We start from the raw sequence: 24396 nt of genomic DNA on the forward strand, positions 1-24396 counted from the left end.
AGGCAGCGAGTATCTCGCCCATCATTAAGTGGTCTACATTTTGAGATGATTACCCGATGGAGTCCTACAAATTGGCCGCACTGGTCATAACCTAGGCAGCGAACAACTCGCCCATCTCACAGAGGTCTACATCTCACGATGATTACCCACATGTGTTATTTCCTAAGAATATGTTTTGAAGAATGAGATTATTTGAAATTTGGTTGAGCACAAGGTAGTGGAGCCCTAAAAATTGGTTGTGGTATATTCAACATAATATATTTGCTTGGAGACCGCGTTTTAGGCAGCAAGTATAACTTGCCCACTATTAAGAGATTTACTCCACTATTTAATTACTTGGAGATTATCCACATTGTGCCACCTAATTTCGAATTCTAACTCAAAATTGCCAGGTCTATTACCTGCATTTTTTCGAAACATTACAAAACATGAAGTTTTACATTATGCATTGAGATTACAACCTTAATATCATGTTTTTATTAATTTACCTCTGTAAATTGATAATGTTAACCATGATTGTAGGGACATGGCAACAAAAGAGTTCGACGAACTCGCCCTCGATAGGACTAACTATCCCATCTGGGCTTCTGATATCAAAATCAATTTTGCCTCTCGGGGAATTTTAAATACAATTGAGGTGCACTTCAATGTACAGAATAATGCTGAGAATAAGAAAGGATTCAAGGGAAATTCTTCGAATAATCCTAAGAATCTGACTGGAAAGCGCAAACGCAACAACAACAGGTGCAAATTCAAGGGTTGAAAGAAAGGAAAAGGGAATGGTAAGGCACCACAACCTCGTAGCAATGGCAACAAGCATTGCAACAGGTGTGGATCTGACACTCATGTCGCTAAAGACTGCCGCATCCCGAAACATCTTGTTCTCTTGTACCAAAAAATCTTCTGAGAACCCAAGATTTGAAGCCCACTTCAATCTTACACATGAAGAGCGCCCTGAGGTTGCAAGTTCTCACCAGTCTCCTGTTGAACCAGAGAGCAACCTCAATGTTCTCCCAGAAGATGTCGCTCCACTCTCTGCGATGGACGATATGTTCATCGAATACTGCTCAACGGACCCACTTGGAGATTTGCAATGATCTCGGTGCGTCCCACTTGGAGATGAAGCTGCTCTTATCTCAGTGTGCTTGAAACAGTATATTGATATCCTATAAGTTTGCCAAACAATATTGGTTGTAATAAGTAGATAAGTACGAACTCCCTTATATTGTAAGGTTGTATGGCTTGCTAGTCATTAGAGTATGTACTTTTAACATATGTAAACGTCATACTATGTATTTGATGTTTTAATTATTGTATGTATGTATTTATATTGGACAAAGAATTCTTAATCAAGCAATTCTTCTTTCATTATAGATGTCTAAGGATATCGCTCCGATTGGAGAGGAATTATATCTTGTGGACAGTGGTACCACAAACTCTATACTTAGGGAGATCAAATACTTTCAAACTCTCAAAAAGAGAGAAGGCAAAGTTTTGACTATCGTTGGGCGCGATACTGTGATAGTTGGCTCAGGACAAGCAATTATTACACTCCCAATGGGTACACAAATTACAATCGAGGATGCTTTATTGTATCCTGATTCAACCAGTACCCTACTAAGTTATAGAGATATCCGTCAAAATGGATTTCACATTGAAACCCATATGGATAATCGAGAAGTATTTCTTCTCTTAACCAAACAAAACGGATATGGAAAACGCATTTGCGAGAACATTCCATCTCTCACACCGGGATTGTACTACACATACATTAAGCCCATTGCACATGTTGCGTACAAAGTAATTTTTCAAAATGTTGATGCATTCCACACTTGGCATGATCGACTTGGGCACCCCGGTATCGGGATGATGAGAAAAATTATTGGCAACTCTATTGGTCATTATTTGATCATTGACAAATTTCCCAAATCCTCTGATTTCGTATGCACTGCATGTGCTACTAGAAAACTGATTTTGAGACCATCTTATCTCAAAATTAGAGCCGAACCACTTAAATTCCTTGAACGCATTCAAGGAGATATCTGTGGCCATATTGTGCCAAGATCTGGACCGTTCAGGTACTTTATGGTTCTGATTGACGCATCTACTAGATGGTCTCATGTGTGTCTTCTATCGACACGAAACCATGCCTTTGCCAAACTAATGTCTCAAATTATAAGGCTGAAGGCACATTACCCTGAACATAGGATTCAATCAATCCGTATGGACAATGCTGCCGAATTTACATCCCATGCTTTCGATGATTATTGTATGGCATTGGGAATTTAGGTCTAGCACTCTGTTCCATATGTCCACACACAAAATGGTTTGGCTGAATCGTTGATCAAAAGAATTAAGCTTATTGCTCGACCATTATTGATGAATTGCAAATTACCTTCGTCGTGTTGGGGTCATGCAGTTCTGCACGCTGCTGACCTTGTCCAACTACGACCAACTGCATATCATGAAACTTCCCCAATACAGTTAGTACGTGGAAATCCTCCAAGTATTTCCCATTTGTATACATACCGATCTCACCACCACAGCGTACCGCTATGGGCCCATACAGGAAAGTGGGGATCTATGTGGGATTCAAATCTCCGTCGATCATAAAGTATTTAGAACCCTTAATAGGTGATCTATTTACTGCCCGGTTCTCTGACTCTACCTTTGATGAGGAACATTTCTCGGTATTAGGGGGAGACTTCAAGTACCAGAAAGAATGCCAGGAAATTGATTGGGATGCCCAGGGTATTCCAGCCTCAGACCCATGTACTACTGAAACTAAACTTCAAGTTCAGAAAATTATACATTTGCAAAGACTTACAAATAACCTACCAGATGCATTTACCAATTATAAAGGTGTGACTAAATCTTTCATTCCTGCTCAGAATACGCCAGAAAGAGTGGAGGTACCAAATAAAACCACTCAACTTCCACTCACTAAAAAGAGACGAAGAAGTATGATCACTCAGCGAGAAACAATTGCTAATAAGTAAAGAAAGACGGTAAATGCAAACCAACCATTAGTTGGTACACACCAACTTGATACTATACATCAAGCAGATCGTGATAGTCTGCAACCTAGCTCAGTGGTGCACAATGCTGAGACTAGGAATTCGGAAGACCATAGACACATTGTTTCGGGAAATCACGATAAGTCTATAAGGGTTGATGAAATTGCCATCAACTACTCTGAAACTGGAGAATCTTTTGATAGAAGAGCTACAATTGTCGACATTAATTTTTCTGAACAAATTGCTGATTGCCTCCTAGTTGATCCAGAACCTAGGTCTATAAAAGAGTGCCAAAAGCGCTCTGACTGGAACAAATGGAAGGACGCAATTGACGCAGAATTAGCCTTGCTTTACAAAAGAGATGTATTCTCGGCTGTAATGCCTACTCCTCGTGGTATCTTTCTTGTGGGATACAAATGGGTTTTTGTCCGAAACGGAACGAAAACAACGAGGTGGTGAGATATAAAGCAAGGCTTGTAGCACAAGGTTTTATGCAAAAACCTGGCGTTGATTTCAACGAAACTTACTCTCCAGTTATGAGTGGTATAACTTTCCGATATTTAATATCATTGGCAGTACAAAATCGTCTATTTATGCAGTTGATGGACGTGGTGACAGCATATCTTTATGGGTCACTTGATTCTAATATTTACATGAAGGTTCCTGACGGAATCGACATCCCGAATCAGAAGGTAAATCGTAACATGTATTGTGTTAAGTTGCAGAAGTCACTTTATGGCTTAAAACAATCGATCAGGATGTGGTACAACCGATTAAGTGAATTCCTTTCACTAAAGGAATACACTAAAAATGATGATTGCCCGTGCGTCTTTATCAAAAAGTCCCCCACAGGATTTTGTATTATCTCGGTATATGTCGATGATCTCAACATCATTGGCAATACACAAGATATTAATGAAGGACGTCATCATTTAAAGACGGAATTTGGGATGAAGGATTTGGGTCAAACCAAATTTTGTTTAGGTCTACAACTTGAGCATTTATCTTCTGGAATCCTTGTGTACCAAAGTGCATATACCCAGAAAATTTTGGAGAAATTTAATATAGACAAGTCATATCCTTCTAAAACCCCTATGGTGGTTCGATCTCTAAACGTGGAGAAAGATCCATTTAGACCAAAGGAAGATGGTGAGGATGTGCTTGGACCTGATTTTCCATATCTTAGTGCTATTGGCGCACTTATGTATCTTGCAAATAGTACGAGGCCAGATATTGCTTTCTCGGTAAATCTATTAGCAAGATACAGCGCTGCTCCTACCAAACGCCATTGGACTAGAGTTAAGAATGTCTTTCGATATCTTAATGGCACAAGAGATCTTGGACTTTTCTTTAAAAAGAACCATGATTCGACTTTAATTGGGTATACTGATGTTGGCTATCTATCTGATCCCCACAACACCAAATCACAAATAGGATTCGTATTTTTACAAGGTGGAACTGCTATTTCATGGAAGTCTTCTAAACAGACTCCGGTAGCCACTTCCACAAATCATTCTGAAATAATTGCATTATATAAGGCATCACGTGAATGTGTATGGCTTCGCAGAATGATTAACCACATATTAACATCTTGTGTTATTGGTTCATTGGAATCACCTACCATTATCTATGAAGATAATGCCGCTTGTGTTGTTCAGATGGAAACTGGTTATATTAAGAGCAACATCACTAAGCATATTGTTCCCAAATTATTTTATCCTCATGAGCTTCAGCAACATGGAGAGATAAACATCTTGTAAACTAAGTCATGTGATAATCTTGCTGATATATTCACAAAATCTCTACCATACTCCACATTCTTTAAATGTGTCGAAGGAATTGGTATGAGACGACTTAAAAATTTGTAGGATTCAGGGGAAATATCTTCCTCTGGAAAATAACCTATTTTCGTCATATTATACTCTTTTTCCTTTGTATGAGTTTTACGACTCCACCGAGTACATCTTCCTCAACCTGATGGCGTTCGAGCAGCTGCACGCCGACGCCGGCAACCATGTCACTGCCTACGGCTTATTCATGGACAGCATCGTCGACTCAGCCGCGGACGTGACGCTGCTGGCCAGCAAGGGGATCATACAGAACGCCGTCGGAAGCAACAAGGCGGTGGCGAAGCTGTTCAACAACCTCTGCAAGGACGTCGTGCGGAACCCGGCGAGCGACCTCGATGCCGTCCGCCGGATGGTGAACAGGTACTGCCAGAAGCCGCGGCACGTGTGGCGCGCCAACCTTGTGCACACCTACTTCCGTAGCCCATGGTCGCTCCTCTCCCTCGCCGCCGCCGTCTTCCTCCTCACCATGACCGTCGTGCAGACAATCTACACCATCCTGCAGTTTTACCAGGTTAACTAACAGTGGAGGTGATTCATCACCGTCGTCTGCTTCGGCTCCATGTTGACAAAAATCTATCAAAGCAACTTGTGTTCACTATTTGAACCGCATCTGGAGTATGGACTGATCTTCATCTCACACATTTTGGAGCCCAAAAACGATGGCATGCATATGTGTTAGGGTCTCTAAATTACATATTTTGGAGGGGAAAAAATGATGGCATCCTATGTACATAAGCTTTCACATGCACAAAGCATACATACCATGTAACAAATATCATTGAGAACTTTTTTTAAAAAATGAATAGTATTACATCTATGTGTAAAGTCTTATTTTCAAATTTATCATATACTATAAAAAATACCCGTGCGTTGCAACGGGTAAATACTATTTTAAATTTATTATTATTGTTATACGGTTTAGCTAGGGTAAAATTCACTGTGGGAATTCGCTTGAATATTTCTTTTAGAAAATTATGAGCTGCAATTAGAGGTTTGTATTTCATCTCAAGTTAGCATGAGTTTTATCTAAAGAGAATTCTTATACTACTCCTTTTGCATTTCCAAAAGCAAACGAGCTTAAAATCCAACTCAAACACGGATATGTATTTCCAAAAGCGAACGAACTTAAAAATTAACTCAAACACGGATGACGTGCCAAAATACCGGTAAAAACATATTCTATTTTTATAATAGTAGCGATAGAGAACAATAAAAATATAAAATTCTGACAGTCTTGTAGTTTTTAAATTGTCAGAATTTTTATTTTTTAGGCTAAAATATAATGGATTTGAATTAAGACTTTACACATACGCGTAATACTATTAAAAATATATGCATATTTTTTCTAAATTTTTTGATGATACTTGTTAGTTGATGTGCATGAAATATACGTACACACAAAGTTTATATGTACAAGATATCTTCCCCATATATTAGGTATGGTACGTAGGACCTATATGATAAGTGTATTATAGTTATATTGTAACTTACATGTAACTCCTATAAAAACAACAATTATGAGTGCAGCTAGGTGACTAGCAGCGCACGCCTAAGACAATCATATAGCAATTTCGTAATAGAGTCATTACGATGTGAGCATCTTCAACACACTCTTCAAATTAGACTCTTCAAACATCCATATAGCCAACTCTCCATTTGATTTGGCTAGTCAAACTAGTTATTTGCTCTAACAGCTTCTCCATCTACACTCTCTATAATAAGTCTATGACACTTAGGGCCCACATGTAAGCCTCTACTATCTATTCTTCTTCCTCTTTCTCCCCCTTCTTCTCTTCTCCCACTGGAACCTGGCGACGGTCGCCGCCGTGCTACAGTCGCCCGTCGCCACCGCTCAGGACGCCAACTCGCCTCGGCGCCGCCCTCACCGGCTTCGCCGCGACGCCACCATCCTCGTCCACCCCTTCGCCAAGCTCGTCGACTGCCAGAGCACCCTCCCCCTTGTCGACCCGATCCATTTTCTTGGATGCGCTCCACCGATGCGGCTCTGCCATCGGCTCCGAACAGAGGAAAATGGTATGGAAGGTGGTGGACCCACAGGTGGCAGTGAATAGCAAGTGGAGTAGGCTGACCAAATTTGGCTAGTGAGGGAAGGAATTTGGCCATCCGGATGGCTTGGAGAGTGGGATGGAGAGGCTGTTGGAGTGCGGTTTTTGTTCAAAATGGCTAAATTTTAGCTTGGAGAGTGGGATGGAGAAGCTGTTGGAGATACTCTTAGGATACAAAAGCTAAATATTTTTCTTACCAAACTTTATACTCCCTCGATCTAGTAAAAATACAAACCTAATACTCCATCCGTCTCATTTTAAATGCAGCCACGATTTTCCGTGCACAACTTAGACCGTCCGTCTTATTTGAAAAAATTTTGAAAAAAAAATTAAAACATAAGTCACGTATAAAGTGCTATTCATGTTTTATCATTTCATACTAATAAAAATACTACTAATAAAAAAAATTAAATAAGACGGACGATTAAAGTAGGACACGGAAACTTACACTACTACAATACCCATTTTCCCATGCGGATATTTGGATTATCCCGTGCAGGGGTCTGGCCCGTCTGCAGCCAGTCATCTGGGAAAATCGCCATTTTCGCGTGCGGACGGGCCGACCACACGGGATAATCGATTATCCCGTGCGGTTGTGTTATACCGACCACACAGGATAATAAAAAAGGGAAACAAAAAAAAAATCAAAATCCACCCACGAGCCCTACTCAAAATCCACCCACGAACCCTAATAAAAAATCAACAATGTCGTCGTCGTCACCTTCCCGAAGCCCGCCGCCGTCGTCCCCGTGGTCGCCGGCGACGGATCCGGCCTTCCCGCGGTGACAGGCGACGTATCTAGCCTCCCCGCGGTGGCAGGCCACGGATTCAGCCTCCCCGCGGTAGCTGGCCACGGATCCGCTCCGCCGCCACCGATGCCGATGCAACCGATGCAGCCGCCGCCGCCGCCATAGCTGTAGCCGATGCCGCCGCCTCCACCGAGGGCGTCGCCGTCGCTGAGGACGAGAGGGAGAGGGAGAGGGCGATGGGAGGAGGGGAAGGAGGACAGGGAGAGGGAGAAGTGTGGGAGGAGGAGGATGAGGATAAGTGTGGGAGGATGAGCCGGGTGGAGGGAGCAGCACTTTATTTTCGTGGAGCGCAGCGCGTGACGACGGGGTGGGCTATTTTCTCATACCCGCACGTAAAAATAGGCTATTTTTGCGTGTGGGATTGTTAAGTGACCCGCACACAAAAATTGATTTTCCTGTGCAGGTGACAACCTGGCACCGATCTCCTATTTTTCTGTGCGGTTCCACTTACGGACCTCATGGAAAAAAAATGAGTGCGTCCACAAAAATCAATCCTGTAGTAGTGTTATGGTTGCACTTAAAATGGGACGGAGGACTCATACTCCCACTATTAATTTTAAGTGCAATCATAAGTTTATACGTGACACATATATAGACATCAAGCGAGATTGTCGACGTGGAGCCGGAGCAGCATACGTGGTTTCACCGCCATCAATTATTGCCACCCTGGTAGAATGGCAGGACGGTGTAGACGGTCTGCATGACGGTCAAGACGAGGAGGAAGACGGCGGCGGCGAGCGACATGAGCGACCAGGGGCTCCGGAAGTAGGTGTGCACCAGGTTGGCGCGCCACCGGTGCCACCGCCGCCGGCAGTAGGCGTTCACCTCCCGGTGCACGCCGTCCAGCGCGCTCCGCGGCTCCAGCACCACGTCGCGCGACAGCCCGCTGAACATCCGCGCCACCGCCTTGTCGCTCCCCAGCGTGTTGTGCACCACGCGCCGCGCCGCCAGCAGCGCCACGTCGCGCGGCGAGTCGATCATGTTGTCCATGAAGAACACGTAGGCCGTCACCTCGTTGCCGCCGCCGCCGCCGCCGGCGTGGAGGCGCTCGAACGCCATGAGGTTGAGGAGCATGTACTCGGTGGTGTCGTCGACGGCGATGGCGGGGAGACTGAGCACGCCGCGGTGGAAGCGGATGTCGAGGAGGCTGCTCGTCGGGCTGCGGCGGAACCGGATGCCGGCCTCGTACAGCTCCTCCGCCGACCGGATAATGTCGTCGGTGGGCGCCGTCTCCGGCGCCGGCGCGCGGGGAGACGGCGCCGGGCCGAATAGGAGGCTCCGGCGGAGGATGTCGAGCGGGTGGAGCGCCAGCCCGACGCCGGTCACCGGAGGCCACGCCGTCGGCGACAGGAAGTTATGCACTAACCTGTTGATGTAGTCCTCGTTCTGCTTGCATGCGTGCAAGCATTTCAAGAACAGGTATCAGCTAGTAATATAATAACCTAGTAGTATCAATTATCAAATGTTTAACAACTTCATTTTATTGCTAATTACCAAATTCATTGTGATTATATATGAGATAATGAGATCGGATGTACTCCATTTGTATCATTGCGTATAACCTAACAGTTGGATCAATCACCCGGCTTTTACTTTTGGTTGGTACATGCATGCATGATGGATATGCATGGCCGAAGCCCGAAAGTAAAAGCATAAAATAAAAAGGAAAGCTTGCAAGCAATTCATAAAGAAGAATGTGACTACCCTTTGAGGCCTTTGTAGCTTTCTGGATCTTCTACTTAATTAACAAACTACTCCAATATATAGTTCTAGTCTTTTTCTAATGAACGATCGATTTGTTTACCAAGCTTAATTAGCAACGTGATCAAAGGTCAACTAGTTTACTTTCACTGGTACTAGGATAATTAATTAATACTAGATTAATTAATTAGTCGTTGTTACCTGTTGTATGCCGCTCTCGACGGCGACGAGCTTGTCGAGGACGAGGAGGGGCAGCTGGTTCTCGATCATGATCATGTCGCGGCGGATGTAGGGCACGGTGTAGAGCAGCCCGTGGGCGCTGAACACCGGGTCGTCGTCGGCGTAGTCGCTCACCTCCCACCCCGCCGCCGTCCTCATCACCTCCAGCAGGAAGCACCCGTCGGTCACCATCATCTCCAAGAACGCCTCCCTCTTCTCCTTCTCCGGCTCGCCGCGCCGCCACTCGTCGGCGAGGCCCTGGTACGCGCCGACCAGCTGCTCGGCGGCGTCGGCGACAGCGGCGGCGAACTCGGCGAGCGGCCGGCGCGGGGCGGCGCGGCGGAGGAAGTGGAGGACGGCGCGGCGCTTGTGGTCCTCCATGGGGAGGAGGTTGGGGTCGCCGTGGTGGAAGGGGCCGAGGGACACCACCTGCGGCTGGTAGGCGCGGCGGTTGAGGTCCTTGATGCACGCCGGGACGCGGTAGATGGAGTGGCGCCGCCACCGCGCCGCCTCCTCCGCCGACGGGTCGCCGTCGGCGCCGCCGCCGCCGCCGCGCACAGCCTTCTCCACCTCCACTACCCACGAGCTCTCCTCGGCCGTCCTCCGCCACGACGCCATTTGGATCACACCTGATGATCAGTGCCTCTCAAGGTTTCCAAGAACTTTAGAATGTACGTGCAGTCATTCTCATGTTGTCATTATATATACTCGATCCGTCTTTCTATATTATAATTCACTTTGATTTTTCTAAAAAAATAGCAAGCTTAAAAAAAGTACGGTAACATTTTCAACCCAAAACAAAAATATTATCAAAAATATATTAAATATTAGTTTTATTAAAACTAATTTGATGTTATAAATATTGCTCGCTTTTTTAATAGATTTTGTTAATTTTTTTTAAGAAAATGATTAGAAAAAAAGTTAAAATGACTTATAATAGGAAATGGAGAAAGTAGTACGTATAGTTAGAGATGGTACAGATTGAATTTAAAATTATTTAACATAAGATTAAGTCAAATATTTAAAATTAGTCCAACCAAATTTAGATTATTACATTTAATTCGATGAATATCACGAATCGGTCTATTTTGACTTTTAGCCTCAACATTAATTTTAGAATCATTCATGGTCGGAATTTTAAAAGTTCGACTTGTCAGCGTGCACATGTACCACACGTGATATGGCGGTGTAATATGCAACATGAAACAACATTAGATTGTCTGTTTTGTTGTCATGTTGCAGTACATGATCGACAATGAGCATTGGCAGTTCGGTGCAGGCAAAGTGAGCAGAACAGGACCACAGAATCGAAAGCAGGGTACTTCAGAGAAGATGGTATGGTCTCATGCAGGAAGGATCATTCTTTACAGCACAGGCAAGTGATCTGGGAGAGATTGGGATGTGTGTCTGTGATGGGAGGATATTGCAGGCTTTCAGAAAAGAGTGATGTAATGGGATGATGTGCCTTTCGAAAGAGACCATACATGTTTGCCTTCCAGGCAAGGAACCTCCAGCTGAATGACAACTGCAAAACATTTCAATGCAACAGTGGCAGCCGGGGCTTTCGATTTCGAAACAGGGTTTTTCAAATTCACGAAATCAACGAAATTTCGGTACTTCTTTTTGGCAAAACTTATTTGAAAATTTGACTAATTTTCAATGATATTAAATAAACCTGGACCAAATTCACAAAAATTTACAAGTGAAAACAAGGCTGACTAACAATGGGCACTGGTATTCATAAGGATGAGCAGTGGATTCAAGTAAAGCCTCGGATGCAAAATTGAGAAACACTTCTAAAGTCTAAACTGTAGATGGACCTCATAGGTCATTACATTAAAAATCATGAAGAATGTGATTAATGCACGATATGAGAAAATTGTATATAACTAGTAAATACAAGATGGGCACAACATATCCTGACATTTCTTCAGGATCAGTCGGTCAAAATTGATACAAGGGAATGCAATAAATTCCCAGTGAGGAAAACACACTACTACAAGTTAGCGGGTCTTCTACTTTCGGCGGTTGTACCTGAAAAAGGAAAGTGGAACTCTCATTTAGAAATTTTGGGGACCCTAGTATTAGCGTCAGTGGTAATAAATGAATTAGACAGTAGTTTTGTATGATAAAAAATATGCTAAGGTGTATTTTTCGATTAAATACAAGGGCAGGCGATAACATTGTTACATACCTGGATTTGCTCTTAAAAGAATTTTTCGATTTCTTTCGCATAACATTATTTTTCTTTAAGGAGCGGCCCTGCTTCCATTCACTCATATCATTCTGGAACAACTCTTGCATCTCCTCTTGCCTAGTTGGGCCCTTTCCAGAATGTTGTTTTGCCTTTTTATCATTCTTTCCTTTGCCAGTGCCAGCACCCCTTTTACCGCTGGCCTTCATTGATTTTGCTCTACGATAAGCCACATCGACTAGCGATTGACCTTTCTTTTCTTTTTTCCCACCTTTGCTTTCCTGCAGGAAGCACTTCAAAGCTTAGGGCTAAATGTAGCTCAACAGGTGGATGCTAACTTGTGCAAGTATTCTTTTGATCATACTTCCTCCGTTTCATATTATAAGACTTTCTAGCATTATCCACATTCATATATATGTTAATGAACTTAGACATATACGTGTGTCTAGATTCATTAACATCTATATGAATGTGGGCAATGCTAGAAAGTCTTATAACCTGAAACAGAGGGAGTAGTAGATAAAAAAAACATAACTACCTTAAAAACCAATTTCGATACACCAAACATTCAAGATGTGTACAGTGCAGATTTGTGACAAGGGAGAACTTGCACAAAATTGTTTATGCAGTCATCAGCATTAAACCCAAATATAGAATAACAGGATTCAATCAACTAAATAAGTCTCACTAGTTTCCACTTAATAACTAGTTATCAATGCCTTCTATGGTTATTATTACTAGTTATCAACGCCAGAGTAGTATGCAATAATTATCAACAACATCAATGGAAATGTACCTTAGCTTCTTCCTCATCTTCGCTCTCATCTTCTAACATCTCCCGTTCTGCCTCTAACCGTCTCCGTTTCTTCCTAGGTAGATTTTTCTGTAGAGTAAAAGATAAAATAAAACATCAACTAAAGAAAACCTCATGGGCATTACCAACTCATTCAAATAACATGTTCATAAGCATACCTCACGCTCCCTTCTCTTTTTCTCCTTCAGACGAAGATCTTCAGCTTGCTGAGCGCTAATAACTCCAGAATTACTCTTACCTTGACTCGTGGATTCCTTTATAAATAATAACTCAAATATCAACGACATGTACAAGACTGACAAGATATGTTAAGTATGGATAGATTCCATCCACGAGCATAACTTAGGATTTCTGGTTTATTAGAGCATCATGAAAGATGGGAATAACCATATAAATTGCAACTAAAGAATAGCAGTAATAGCCAAAGCCATAGAGGCAAGTTAAATGAACATCCAAATGGTTTTGAAGCCCAGAATATTCAAATGCATTCAATCTTTTTGTTCATCCCACTTCTTCTATCCTAACATACATTTGGTGTACAGTTAACGAACTGTAACTACATTATCCTGTTATCATCTACCTGTACAAATAAAGAAACCAGGCCTATCACCTAAAAAACAACCATAACATAGACTCTGCCTTTTATTCATGAAATCGGGAACAACTAAACCAGAAACCATCACTAAAATCACATTAGCCAAAAAAAAAAAAGTGAGCAAATCAACGAAAGGTACTACTGTCACAATCAACACACATGGAAATCCAGAAAATGATTGTGGGAAAGACAGAACAAAACAAAACCAAGGGCATTAGGCTGTCTATTTAGTTAATGAAGACAATGTAAAAAGCTACTCCCTCCGTTTCATATTGTAAGACTTTCTAGCATTGCCTATATTCATATAAAAGTTAATGAATCTAGACACATATATATGCCTAGATTCATTAACATTTATATGAATGTGGGCAATGCTAGAAAGTCTTACATTGTGAAACGGAGGAAGTAAAAGGGTTTATCAGAGTAAAATGGTAAAAGGAGGTAAAGAGGAAATTGTGAAATGACATGCAGCAGGCAGCAGGCACAATTTGAGAGCTAGAATTTGCATATGTAATTGGCAATTTGGCATCAAAGATATATATATATACAATTTAAGGCGAACTTACTTTAGCAGCCTTTGCCAAAAGTTTCTTTTCCTTCTCAGTAGCAAACCAGGTTCTCTTTGGTCTTGAGTATATCTCATCCTTATGAGCTATCATATTTTCTGCCTGATAGTTGTAAAGATTTGGCAGAAAAAGGTGTTAATCTATATAGCATAAATAACACTTAATAGTAATAACTATTGCAAGCAAAACATGATTTGTTATCAAGGAAATTTCGAAACTTGTAAAGAAATACTACCTTTGTAGCTTCCATTTCAGCTTTTCTTAATATTCTTTCCTCCCTGCAAAGAAAGGGTATAAATACTAGTTGTAGTTTGAACAAAAGTCTACCGTAAACTTCCTTGAAACAAACCTTTCTTCTTGAATTATGGTAGAAATTTGATCTTCAAGTTCCTCAATCAATTTTGCACACTCAGCCACAGGCTTCTCTGCAACAATGCGACTTTTCAGCTGTGAACCAGCTTTCTTTGCCTGAAAGCAATTCAACGAATACCAATAACAATCAAAAGCAGTGGCTAAACGAAAAATAACATTGATCATCATAGTCACAATGATGCTCATACATTAACATATCTGTGCATATAGAAACCAATTTCAAACTTGAGGATCAGATAGTTATGTGCAAATTTGCAAATGCCCCTAATAAATGACATTATCACTTATCAGTGGTGGACCAGCCTCTATGCTGAGTGCATAGTACTCTCCCACACACCAAAGAAATTATTCTTACTAACTGCAACGTCATGAAAGAACCCACATAACTATTCACATTAAACACGCTGATTAGGCTTTTAGTGTTCTGTGGAGTTTTTTTAAGAATTTATTTTGGTTCACAGACCATTGCTCATAACAATATACTTACAATAGCTTTCAAGAGGGACCTATCATCGTCAGTAACAAATGTCACAGCATATCCTTCTCTGCCTGCACGAGCAGTGCGTCCAACACGATGTAGATAACTGCAACAGCATGAACAAGAAACATCTATGAAAGAAGTCAAAGAACATAATTAAATGGCATAATTCTTCCTTATGACTGCAAGACAAAAAGGGGCAAAAGAAAACTAATGGTATTAGAGAAAAATGATATTGGGCTGGTACATGTGGAGGCTCAAAAACAGAACACACAAAATGCATACAACATCTGGAAGGTAACTTTTTTTCTCCTAAACCAACAATGCAAAATTCCGAAATGTTGCAGAAAGATGTCCGAATAATCAGATAAAAGACAGAGACCAGTAAAATGGCACATTCTAGGACTACAGATTCTGCAAGACACACACAAAATACTCAACAAAAATGACCAACTCCCTTGTATTAATTGCCAAAACTACATCGTTCACTGATAAATTCATATAACTTGTGCCATACATATATGAATTATCATTACTTATTAGAAAGTGTAACAATTCCAAGAATCAAATTTAAAATAGATATACCACTGGTGATGAGCTAAGCAGCATGGCAGTATAAGAGATTCATATCATGAAAATTAATATACGAACTGAACCAGGAGCAATTAAATTATGTTCCAATGAACAATACTCTCATCAACCATATAACACATAAGTACAAATATTTCATAATCATTGGAAGCTTCACAAAACTAAACGGAAGGCATGCAAAAAAAACAAACATAGCAGAACTGTGTCCACTTATTTAGTGCTTACGTTCTGGCATCACGCGGGCAGGAAAAATTTATTACAGTTCGAACACCAACGATGTCAATCCCCTACAAGTCAAACCAACAATTCATCAACAAAAAAAAATGAAATATAAAAAAATGTATTTATATTTCTCTTACATTATCTTTTCTGTTTTTATTACCACAACATAATCTTATTATTGCATATATGAAAATTATGAAAGATATAAAATTTTACTCACACGAGCTGCAACATCAGTTGCAATCAGGAAGTCCACTTCTTGCTTTTTGAAAAGCTCTAAAGCCTATAGAAGAATGAAAATTTTCATTAGGTTAGTATGCTAGAGCTATTTATCAGTGAGCATAAGTATCAAAATGTACAATGCAAAACAAGAACTAGTATATTCCCAAAACAATTTGGAAACATGTTACATGTGCAGTCAGTAGAAGAGGAAAATTATGGGGGTGAAAATACTAGTAAAGGGCATGTAGGCTACTTTTCATAATGATAAGTTTTATAGTTTATACACTATATAATATCTGATAATATACAATGTTACCGCAATTCTGTGAGCACATTTTAATGAAGATAATGGAAAATAAAGGGTTCATAACACAAAAGCTGCCATGGTACTAAAAATTACAATTAGGAAACATGGATGTGAGCTAAGGAGACGGTAAAAGGAAGGTAAAGGAAGAACTGTAACATAAAATCACCTCAAGCCGCTGGGCCTGCGTAAGGTTGCCATGAAGTTCAGCAGCTTTCATCCCGGAGAGACCAAATATTATTTTCAATCTGTGAGCAGAATGCTTTGTGCCACTGCAAAGGGACATGAATATCAACATATTATACAAAATATACATGTGATTAAGTACTAGAATCATCCAGTACACAAACATGCAGTAGGACAGTAAATAGGAGTCTAGGAGTAACAGCAATAGTATGACACAAGCATGCATTAACTATATGTCAACATGTGATGCAGACAAATGATAATAGTTCCTATGGAATGGTGGAACACATGCACATGCACTACATCTGTTGCTGGGCTTAGCGAGTCAATCATGTATTCATCGAATCCAGTGAAACGCATGTGCTTCCCACTAGATTGTGCTACCCTGAATGTACTCTCGGACTCTCGGTTAGCACTGAGCAGAGTAGTAAGCCAAACTATACATCTTATAATGCCCAAAACTGAGGAACTGTTACACTGAGTCATTGACAGAAGCAATAAAGCCATAAATTACAATCAGGTCCTCCAGAACACTAACCTGAAAATGATTACTTTATCCTTGAAAGTCTTCAAACAGAGAGCAAGCAGAACAGCTTCTTGATTTGCTTCGCGTGCTCTTCGTATTCTAACCACCCTGATGATGAGCAAATAATTAGGAAATGGAGATGTTGTTAGTCATGGAATACAGCACACATAACCTCAATGTTTAGACTTAGGAAAAAAGGTGTACTCTTCTGTCAATGTTGCAGGCCGTTTCAGAGAAGGATCAGCTTCAAGACGGACTGGTTTGTTCAGTGAAAGTGTCACAAGCTCATTAATTTCTTCTGTCATCGTAGCAGAAAATAGCATTGTCTGTCTTCTTCTAGGACACATGCGAATCTGCATTTATTATGGAACCCCATTACAGTAAAAGAATTATGAGTCCCTTATGAAAACAAGGATAAAATCAATTATTTCTAGAGAAACTACCCACAAGTCCAAAGTTGAAGTTATAGATGACAACAGAATCATTAAAATTAATTCAGCTGCTCTGCTTCCAACAGGCCCACTTGAAGAACATTTCCTTGAGACCCAAATGTCAAACTGCCAAAGTGCATAGAAAGCAGAGAATTTTCGAAGTTACCAGTTCCTGAATTTCAGCACTGAAACCGAGTTCTAGCAAACGATCAGCCTCATCAAGGATCAAAATTGCAAGATCTTCAAGCCCAACGGAAAGTGAATTGCGTAGATGATCTATTATACGCCCAGGAGTAGCTACAACAATGTCAGGCATTGACCTTAAAGCTACCTCTTGTACCTGGTAAGGTATGCATCATTCTGTCAGCATTTAACCCAGAAACTAGGCAGAAAATACAATAAAGGATAATAGAAAAAGGCATGCAAACAATCAGACATGTTACCACAGAAGTGGACGCTATAGTTCCAAATTCGATAGAAACTTATAGCACTAGCAAATATGAAACTTGGCCATTCGCTGTTTAATTGTAGTTAAATATCTAAATACATTGATTTTAAGCAGCCATATTTAACGCGGTGACAAAAGGGCAACAACAGACAAACGGTTCCATTTCTTCTGCTGCTCTTAGTTTGAGCCGAAGCAGCCCTCTTCCTTTTACTATGTCCGATCATAGATTCAAATAAGTTTCTATCAAGGGAAATGGTACATGGATGGATAACATTTGAACACCTTAAAACTTTGTTGGCTCCATAAGCAGGATGATAACTTAAATGTAATAAAAAAACATGGGGTTCTACTTCTATGGAGTAAAACACAAGGAAAAAAATAGAGGTTGTCCCTCGCAGAAGATCAGCAAACAAATAGAACAAAATGCAATGCAATACCTTAGTTGAAAGTCCACCAACAATCAGACAACATCTGATATCAGTAAATTGAGCTAATTTCTCGATCATACTATGGACCCTGCATTTGTAGTTATATGAATGGTAAGTACACTTAAAAACTACTGTAATAATATAAAACTGATAAGCGCCATGTGATATATGCCAGCATTTAAGATAGTTTTTCCATAAGTAATGTTACAACCAATTCATTTGGGATCTCTTTATGCGAAATATGATATTCTTCTTAGATAAATGAGGTGCAGTAAACTTTGTTGCTACGATTTTAGGAGGCCTAAAAGTAGTGATTATAGAAACAAATGTCAAGCAAGAGATATTCAAACATTCAAATTTGACTATTTGAAAATGGGAATTAGATATTTTAATCATATATCAATTTTAAATACAAAATTGAAATGATAAAAATAAACTGATACCCTAAATACAATTAAAAAATAGCAAGCATCCCTAAAGTATAGCTTCAAGAAAAATACATATTAGAACATATCATCAGAACGCTGCTAGTTAGTTGATAAAACAGCGCAGAAAAAACATAACCTCAAACAAAAAACTAATAAAACAGAGCAAACTTAGGAAATTCCTTATTGGAGCTTCAGCCATGATGAAACAAAATAATAGAAGGAACGAGTTAATATCAAAGTGGTTTCAATAAGAACTGAATATATAGAACTTACTGAGCAGCCAACTCTCTTGTTGGAGTAAGGATAAGCACCCTAATTGCAGGTACACGTTTGGGCCGGAAAAGTAGACGTTCCAGCACAGGTAATGAGAAAGCAGCTGTCTATAAAGAGTTCAATTAAGCTAAAGATAGATACTGATTCAAAATGCTCCCAAAGGGAAGTTTTTGTTAATTATATATACCTTCCCAGATCCTGTTATAGCACTGCCACATATATCTCGTCCAGTTAATGCTAATGGTATGCATGCAGCCTGGAATAAGAAAGAAAATAAGAATAAAGGAAATTGGCAACCAAATTAACCTGCCAATATGCATCAAGAAGGAATTATGTTATTTAAAAATAAAATTTTACTTCACCGAAAATAATAACAGAAACCTCTGTTTTTGGCCAATTAAAGGAATCTCATTTATAATAAAAAAAATGTGGTATCAAACTACAATCAGGACTTGCCATTTTGTTGCACTAATTGAGAGCGTCATCAAAATGCAAGTAGTTGTGCAGACAAGGAAGCGCAAATTCTGACAAGAGAAATATCTTGGCTATAATTAAAATAAAATAATATAACTGTTGAATGCTTTTAGGGTTGCCCTGTTATAGTTACAAAATCCAATTTCCACCTAAGTAAGAGCATACAGGAACAGAATTCACTTAAAACAAAAGAGTTTAACAACACGAGAAACCATAGTTCATGATACCACTCCTTAGTCCTTACAGATATATGTGGATACCTATGGAACATAGATTAATGTCAAGCTAACGCTACGTGAACCATACATTCTCATGGTCAAGATAAACATGAAAGCTTTATATTAAGACTTGCAAACCAAACTAACAAAGCCACTCAAAAGACCCAAGGTACATCTTAAGAAGCAGTGTGTGTCCTTTGAAGGCATTTGAGTCACATGTTAAGACAACATTCAGAAGAGAAATATCCTAATAAACATAAACTATATCATCCATTCATTTTTTTATGGTTCCAAAGTATTGAGTGTCCAGCATATATGAAGGACTGAAGATGGTATTCATGTTTACAATCTTATTCATGAGCAAAGAGAAGCTCGCAGTTGTAAACCTGGATTGGCGTTGGTTTTTGGTAGCCAAGTGCTTCACAGGCTCGAAGAAGTGGCCTTGACAAGTTCAGCTCAAGAAATGAATTTGCATGGAACGACGCTCCTTCGGAAGATGCAAAAAATTTAGAAGGGTCCACTACACCACTCTTGTCCGTTTCTTCTTCCTGCGAATACCAATGCATAAGCATGTCACGATTATTGCAAGAAAATAGTTCATGAGACACCACATTGCACTTGGATTTGACAGCATAGTGCGCAAGTAGCGCATCCGGAGCTAAATTAAGCGGAAACAAATGGAGGAATGGAATTGCAGCCACAAGGCTCACCTCTTCTGCAGCTTCCTCATCTCCTTCCTCTTTCTCCTCCTCTTCCCCATCTTGCCCTTCCTCGCCCTCTTCCTCTTCGTCACTCTTCTCCTCCCCTTTGCCCTCCTCCAACTCCTCCACCTCCTCATCGCTCACCTCTACCCCCTCGTCATCATCCTCGCTCTCCTCAACCTCGTCCTCCTCGTCGTCGATCTCCCCTTCCACCACCTCCTTGTCGTCCTCCTCACTATCATCCTCCACCTCCGAATCATCCTCGTCGCCCTCGGAGTCCCCGTCGGGGATAGAAGGCTTCCCGCCGCGGTGGCTACCGCTCAGGGCCTGGGAGATCTTCTCGTCGATGGAGGTGGTGCGGCGTCGCGCGTGCTCCGCCGCCACGGACTCCGCGTACGACGAGAACTCCCACGGCGACTGCGCCGGCTTCCTCCGCCCCGCGGCCGCCGAGGCCGCCGCCCCGTCGTCGTCGGAGCCGTCCGGGTCGAACCGGAAGTCAGGGTCCATGCCGCGGGAGAGGAGGAGGCGGCGAGCGGCGGGGGTTGGTGGTGGTGGTGGTGGTGGTGGTCACCTCCGGCGTGCGGCGGCGGGAGGCGAGGGTTTAATCGAGGGTTTCGTGTGGGGGGAGAGAGGGAGAGATGGAAGGAGGCCACTTGATGGGCTTTCGTGGGCCGTCTCATGAGAGAAGGGCAGAAGCGGTATTTCCTCTAGTTGGGCCGGCGTTAATGGGCCGGGACCCATTTTTCTCATCTAAGTCTTCTCCACGCCGCCGCCCTCCTCTTGCGCCGCCGCCGCACCACGCCGCCGCGTCGAGCACCGCCACTGCAACCGCGCCGCGTGGAGGAGGAAGGAGAAGGAGATGGAGCGGGTCGGCGGCGGGGAGAAGCAGCTCGAGGACTGCACCGTATCCAAGTCAGTCACTGGATCCATCCCTCTCCCCTCCCTTGTTTTGGTCATTTCGATTCTCGCGGCTTTGCAACCGCGATCTCCCTAACTGTGTCGTGGCTTAGGTTTAGGTGGCTCGCGAATCTCTTGTGGCTATTGCTAGATTTCAACAAATCGTGGGACTCTCTTGTCTCTTGCATCCTGTGAGGTTTTGGTTCGAGATTTCCTTGTGATTATCCTCCCTTGCGTTGATGGTTAAGAGCCCCCTTTTGGGGCTAAATACAATGATTGACAGAAAAGGTTGCATTTGGAGGAATAAGTAGAAGGATTTCAATTCTTCAGTGAGCCATTCTTTCTATGGGGAGTGCATACTTAAGATCATAATTTTGATGTCAATTATATGTTATTGTTTACTAGCATAAAATCTGTCTTAAAATAACGTGGCTAACTTTTAGTACAGTGCGATGACACTGGGTGGAGGAACGATATCGTCTTAATGGGTATAAATTTTGGTGAACCTGTAATTATTTTCTTTTGACTGTTTGACATATAGGTCAGTACTTAACACTGATTATTATTATGGCCAGAATTGTTAACATAGTTTATGCCATCCTGTTTTGCTATTGACCTTGTTGCTGGTACAAAATTCTGTAAGATAGTTACTGTATGATGTACTGATTGATTTTGGAAGCTGATTTAGTTCAGTGTTTAAGCTTAACAAAGCTTGAATTATCTCAAGTTTGCACTGAAATAGCAACACACTTAAGCTTGAGTTTAGTGTGTTTGCTCTTTTTTCATCTCTGTATTCACTCTACAGACTTCTAGGCTGTAGCTTTTGACACTGTATTCTCTCTTCTGCCATCAAAATTCTGCACTTCTCTTTTACCACTCCTTTGTTGGTGCCCATCTCTCTTCTGCCTTTGCCATCCAGTCAACTCTAGTTGATTACAACGCCCTTACATAAATGAAAAATCATTGAAAATCCCAGCAATACAATTTTAAGTTGGGCAAAATTTGACAGCTAACCCAGATTGACTAGATGGCAATGGCAAAAGATGCATACTAATGGAGTAATGGCAAAAAGGAGAGAAGTGTGATATTTTTTATGGCACAAGAGAGAACATGGTATTATTGTTGTGAAAATGGCAAAAGTAAATTTCTCTATTTTTTATGCCTTATGTAACAAGGACCCCTTGTAATTCGCTTTTCTATTTTGCACTGCCTTGTTCTTTATGTGCAGCATGAAATTTCTACATTCTATGTACTGTTGTACAATCCCTTTTGGCATCGATCATCATTCATTTTCCATTTTTAGCCTTTGAACTTTGCTTGAATTCCGTTTTTTATCCTGAACTACAAAACCGGTCATTATTCATCCTGAACTTTCAAAAGCAAAAAAATAACACCTTAGGCCATACTTGATGGTTGTTTTGAATGATATAATAGTGGCTTCTAGTAACATGTGCTTCAAATTGATCACTTCCATGGCCACAGACCTAATGCAATGACTTCTACATTAGCAAAATATGCATAATAAGACTTTAACTAGGAAAACACTTCCATTTTAAACATAACCACTAGAAAATAGTATCTTTTAGGATGTCATTTTTCTGGTTTTGAATGTTAAGGTTTAAAAATAACCAGTTCTGTAGTTGAGAATGAAAAATGGACTTCGACAATGTTCGAGGGCTAAAAATGGACTTTACCCTTTATTTTACATGATATTACGGTACTATCAGAAAAGATAGATTGCGCTGCATCTTTGGATGGTTTGTAGTATGAAGTAACTTGAATAATTTCCTGATGTGATGCCTTTTACAATCCTGAAACCCCACACTCGTGAAACCATATAGTAGTATTGAATGTGAGAACACTGCAATTTTGTTGTGTACTAGCTAAATACCCGCGCTTTGCTATGGATAAGTATGAATTATACAGCCAAATTGATTGTAATGTTTTCATAACAGTTTGTCCCTATAGATCCCTTTGCATGATAAACTTGTATTTTAGAGATGAAATAAGATGAACAAATATGTAGGACTATTTTGTAATCTTAATGCACATGAATGAGTTGTTGGTAAAAAGTTATACAACAGTGTTGGTGTGGTGGGCTTTATTTTAGAAGAGAATAGATTTATGTCAATTTGTACATTGAATCGCTCTTGCAAGTTCACTATGTCAGAAGAATGTGCTTTAGGATTAAATGTATATGCATTGTATAGATTTGGATCATAAAGTATGGGTAGGGTAGAAGAAATGAAGATGCATATAGTTTTAGGACGATATTCTAGTAATTGTGAGCTGACTTCTCCTATCTCATGCAAAGGCGAGAAAATAGAATTAAACTAAAAGGATAAAGGATAGGAACCAATGTAGCTAAACAAAATTTTATGTAGATCATTTTGTGTAGTGCAAAAGGACAACAATATATGCCTTTTCATGTAAGTTTCACAGGATGGCATATGCTGTCATTCTAGAACTGCATTAGTTTGATAGTCCGATGCTTTTGTCAATAGACAGTGTGGCTGATGCCCAGTTAAGAAAGAATCTGCAATTTGGGATGGTGCGGAAACATTCCCTATTTCCATTGTTTAGATGGACTCAATTTGTCAAAATTGCTGCAAAAAAAAAAGACTAAACATATATATAGATATGTGAAACTTACATGACCAAGTACTTGCTAGTAGACGGGGTAAAAATGGCCCTTCAGGCATCAGTATTGTTTGAAATAACTATGCTTTGCTAATATACAACGTTTCATGTGCATGCAGTGCTCTCGGCACCTGGTTCTTCTCAGTTGCTGGTGCTCTTGTTGCTATTCCTGTGGGGATAAAGAAGAAATCCTTGGCACCACTGGTTTTCTTTGGCACTACTGGAACTATGCTTGATATCATCATGGGCATTAGCCAATGCGAGCGGGAGCATGCTGAGCGGCAGATGAAGCTTTTAGAAGCTCAAAACCTTTCTGCCAATGCTTCAGCAGATGGTGAAAACTGACCAAGTTCTTTGATTATTAGGACAAGCAAAATGCAGCTGTTGTTTTTTTAACTTACTAGTTGATCTGTAATTGGCATGATCTTCTGCTCTTGTACAAATTTGTTCATCCAAAATACGGAAATCTTGATATTTTAAATATTCGCCAATAAGTATATTGAGCAGTGGCTAATCCTTGATTTTTTTTGTGAATTGATTAAGTTGCCCCAAGTCCAAGAAATAAATCACAAAACCTGGCATTTTGCGTTACTGGGTTCCCAAAACTCTAGCTAGGGGTTTTGTGAAATTTACTCATGTTGTAATTATGCTTGCCGTGGCCCATGTAGACCATACTCGTTGTGGTCTGTGTGGCGATCAACCGTTCATAGATCACCAAACACCGAT

At 40.8% G+C, this 24396-nt stretch overlaps 3 protein-coding genes across 3 annotated transcripts; 1 reads left to right on the top strand and 2 right to left on the bottom strand.

Moving 5' to 3' along the window:
- Nucleotides 1–8189: 8189 nt before the first annotated feature.
- Nucleotides 8190–10299, bottom strand: LOC127757869 (UPF0481 protein At3g47200-like). Its single transcript, XM_052283453.1, has 2 exons — nucleotides 9645–10299; nucleotides 8190–9128 (listed from the first exon to the last, which is right to left on the bottom strand). Exons 1-2 carry the CDS (start codon nucleotides 10278–10280, stop codon nucleotides 8394–8396), a joined length of 1371 nt encoding a protein of 456 aa, XP_052139413.1. The 5' UTR covers nucleotides 10281–10299; the 3' UTR covers nucleotides 8190–8393.
- Nucleotides 10300–11420: 1121 nt separating this feature from the next.
- On the bottom strand, nucleotides 11421–20759 carry LOC127757622 (DEAD-box ATP-dependent RNA helicase 28). The gene is made up of 19 exons (XM_052283181.1): nucleotides 20143–20759; nucleotides 19819–19980; nucleotides 18928–18996; nucleotides 18741–18847; nucleotides 18049–18127; nucleotides 17330–17503; nucleotides 16937–17085; nucleotides 16745–16840; nucleotides 16190–16292; nucleotides 15715–15777; nucleotides 15498–15559; nucleotides 14691–14787; nucleotides 14181–14299; nucleotides 14067–14109; nucleotides 13832–13933; nucleotides 12829–12924; nucleotides 12653–12739; nucleotides 11857–12137; nucleotides 11421–11696 (listed from the first exon to the last, which is right to left on the bottom strand). The coding sequence occupies exons 1-19, from the start codon at nucleotides 20638–20640 to the stop codon at nucleotides 11678–11680; spliced, it is 2406 nt and encodes an 801-aa protein (XP_052139141.1). The 5' UTR covers nucleotides 20641–20759; the 3' UTR covers nucleotides 11421–11677.
- A 122-nt stretch (nucleotides 20760–20881) lies between these two features.
- On the top strand, nucleotides 20882–24204 carry LOC127757623 (uncharacterized). Its single transcript, XM_052283182.1, has 2 exons — nucleotides 20882–21045; nucleotides 23790–24204. Exons 1-2 carry the CDS (start codon nucleotides 20993–20995, stop codon nucleotides 24013–24015), a joined length of 279 nt encoding a protein of 92 aa, XP_052139142.1. The 5' UTR covers nucleotides 20882–20992; the 3' UTR covers nucleotides 24016–24204.
- Nucleotides 24205–24396: the final 192 nt, after the last annotated feature.

The sequence above is a fragment of the Oryza glaberrima genome, chromosome 12, assembly GCF_000147395.1.
Source record: "Oryza glaberrima chromosome 12, OglaRS2, whole genome shotgun sequence".
Classification (NCBI taxonomy): domain Eukaryota; kingdom Viridiplantae; phylum Streptophyta; class Magnoliopsida; order Poales; family Poaceae; genus Oryza; species Oryza glaberrima.

What these genes read in the sequence shown, in the direction of transcription:
- LOC127757869 (XM_052283453.1), bottom strand. Translation starts at nt 10,280, where the DNA reads ATGGCGTCGTGGCGGAGGACGGCCGAGGAGAGCTCGTGGGTAGTGGAG. An exon ending in TCGAGAGCGGCATACAACAG is followed by an intron (nt 9,129 to 9,644) that starts GTAACAACGACT and finishes GCATGCAAGCAG; the next exon opens with AACGAGGACTACATCAACAG.
- LOC127757623 (XM_052283182.1), top strand. Translation starts at nt 20,993, where the DNA reads ATGGAGCGGGTCGGCGGCGGGGAGAAGCAGCTCGAGGACTGCACCGTA. An exon ending in GAGGACTGCACCGTATCCAA is followed by an intron (nt 21,046 to 23,789) that starts GTCAGTCACTGG and finishes ATGTGCATGCAG; the next exon opens with TGCTCTCGGCACCTGGTTCT.
- LOC127757622 (XM_052283181.1), bottom strand. Translation starts at nt 20,640, where the DNA reads ATGGACCCTGACTTCCGGTTCGACCCGGACGGCTCCGACGACGACGGG. An exon ending in AAAAACCAACGCCAATCCAG is followed by an intron (nt 18,997 to 19,818) that starts GTTTACAACTGC and finishes TTCTTATTCCAG; the next exon opens with GCTGCATGCATACCATTAGC. An exon ending in CAACTGATGTTGCAGCTCGT is followed by an intron (nt 15,560 to 15,714) that starts GTGAGTAAAATT and finishes TTTGACTTGTAG; the next exon opens with GGGATTGACATCGTTGGTGT.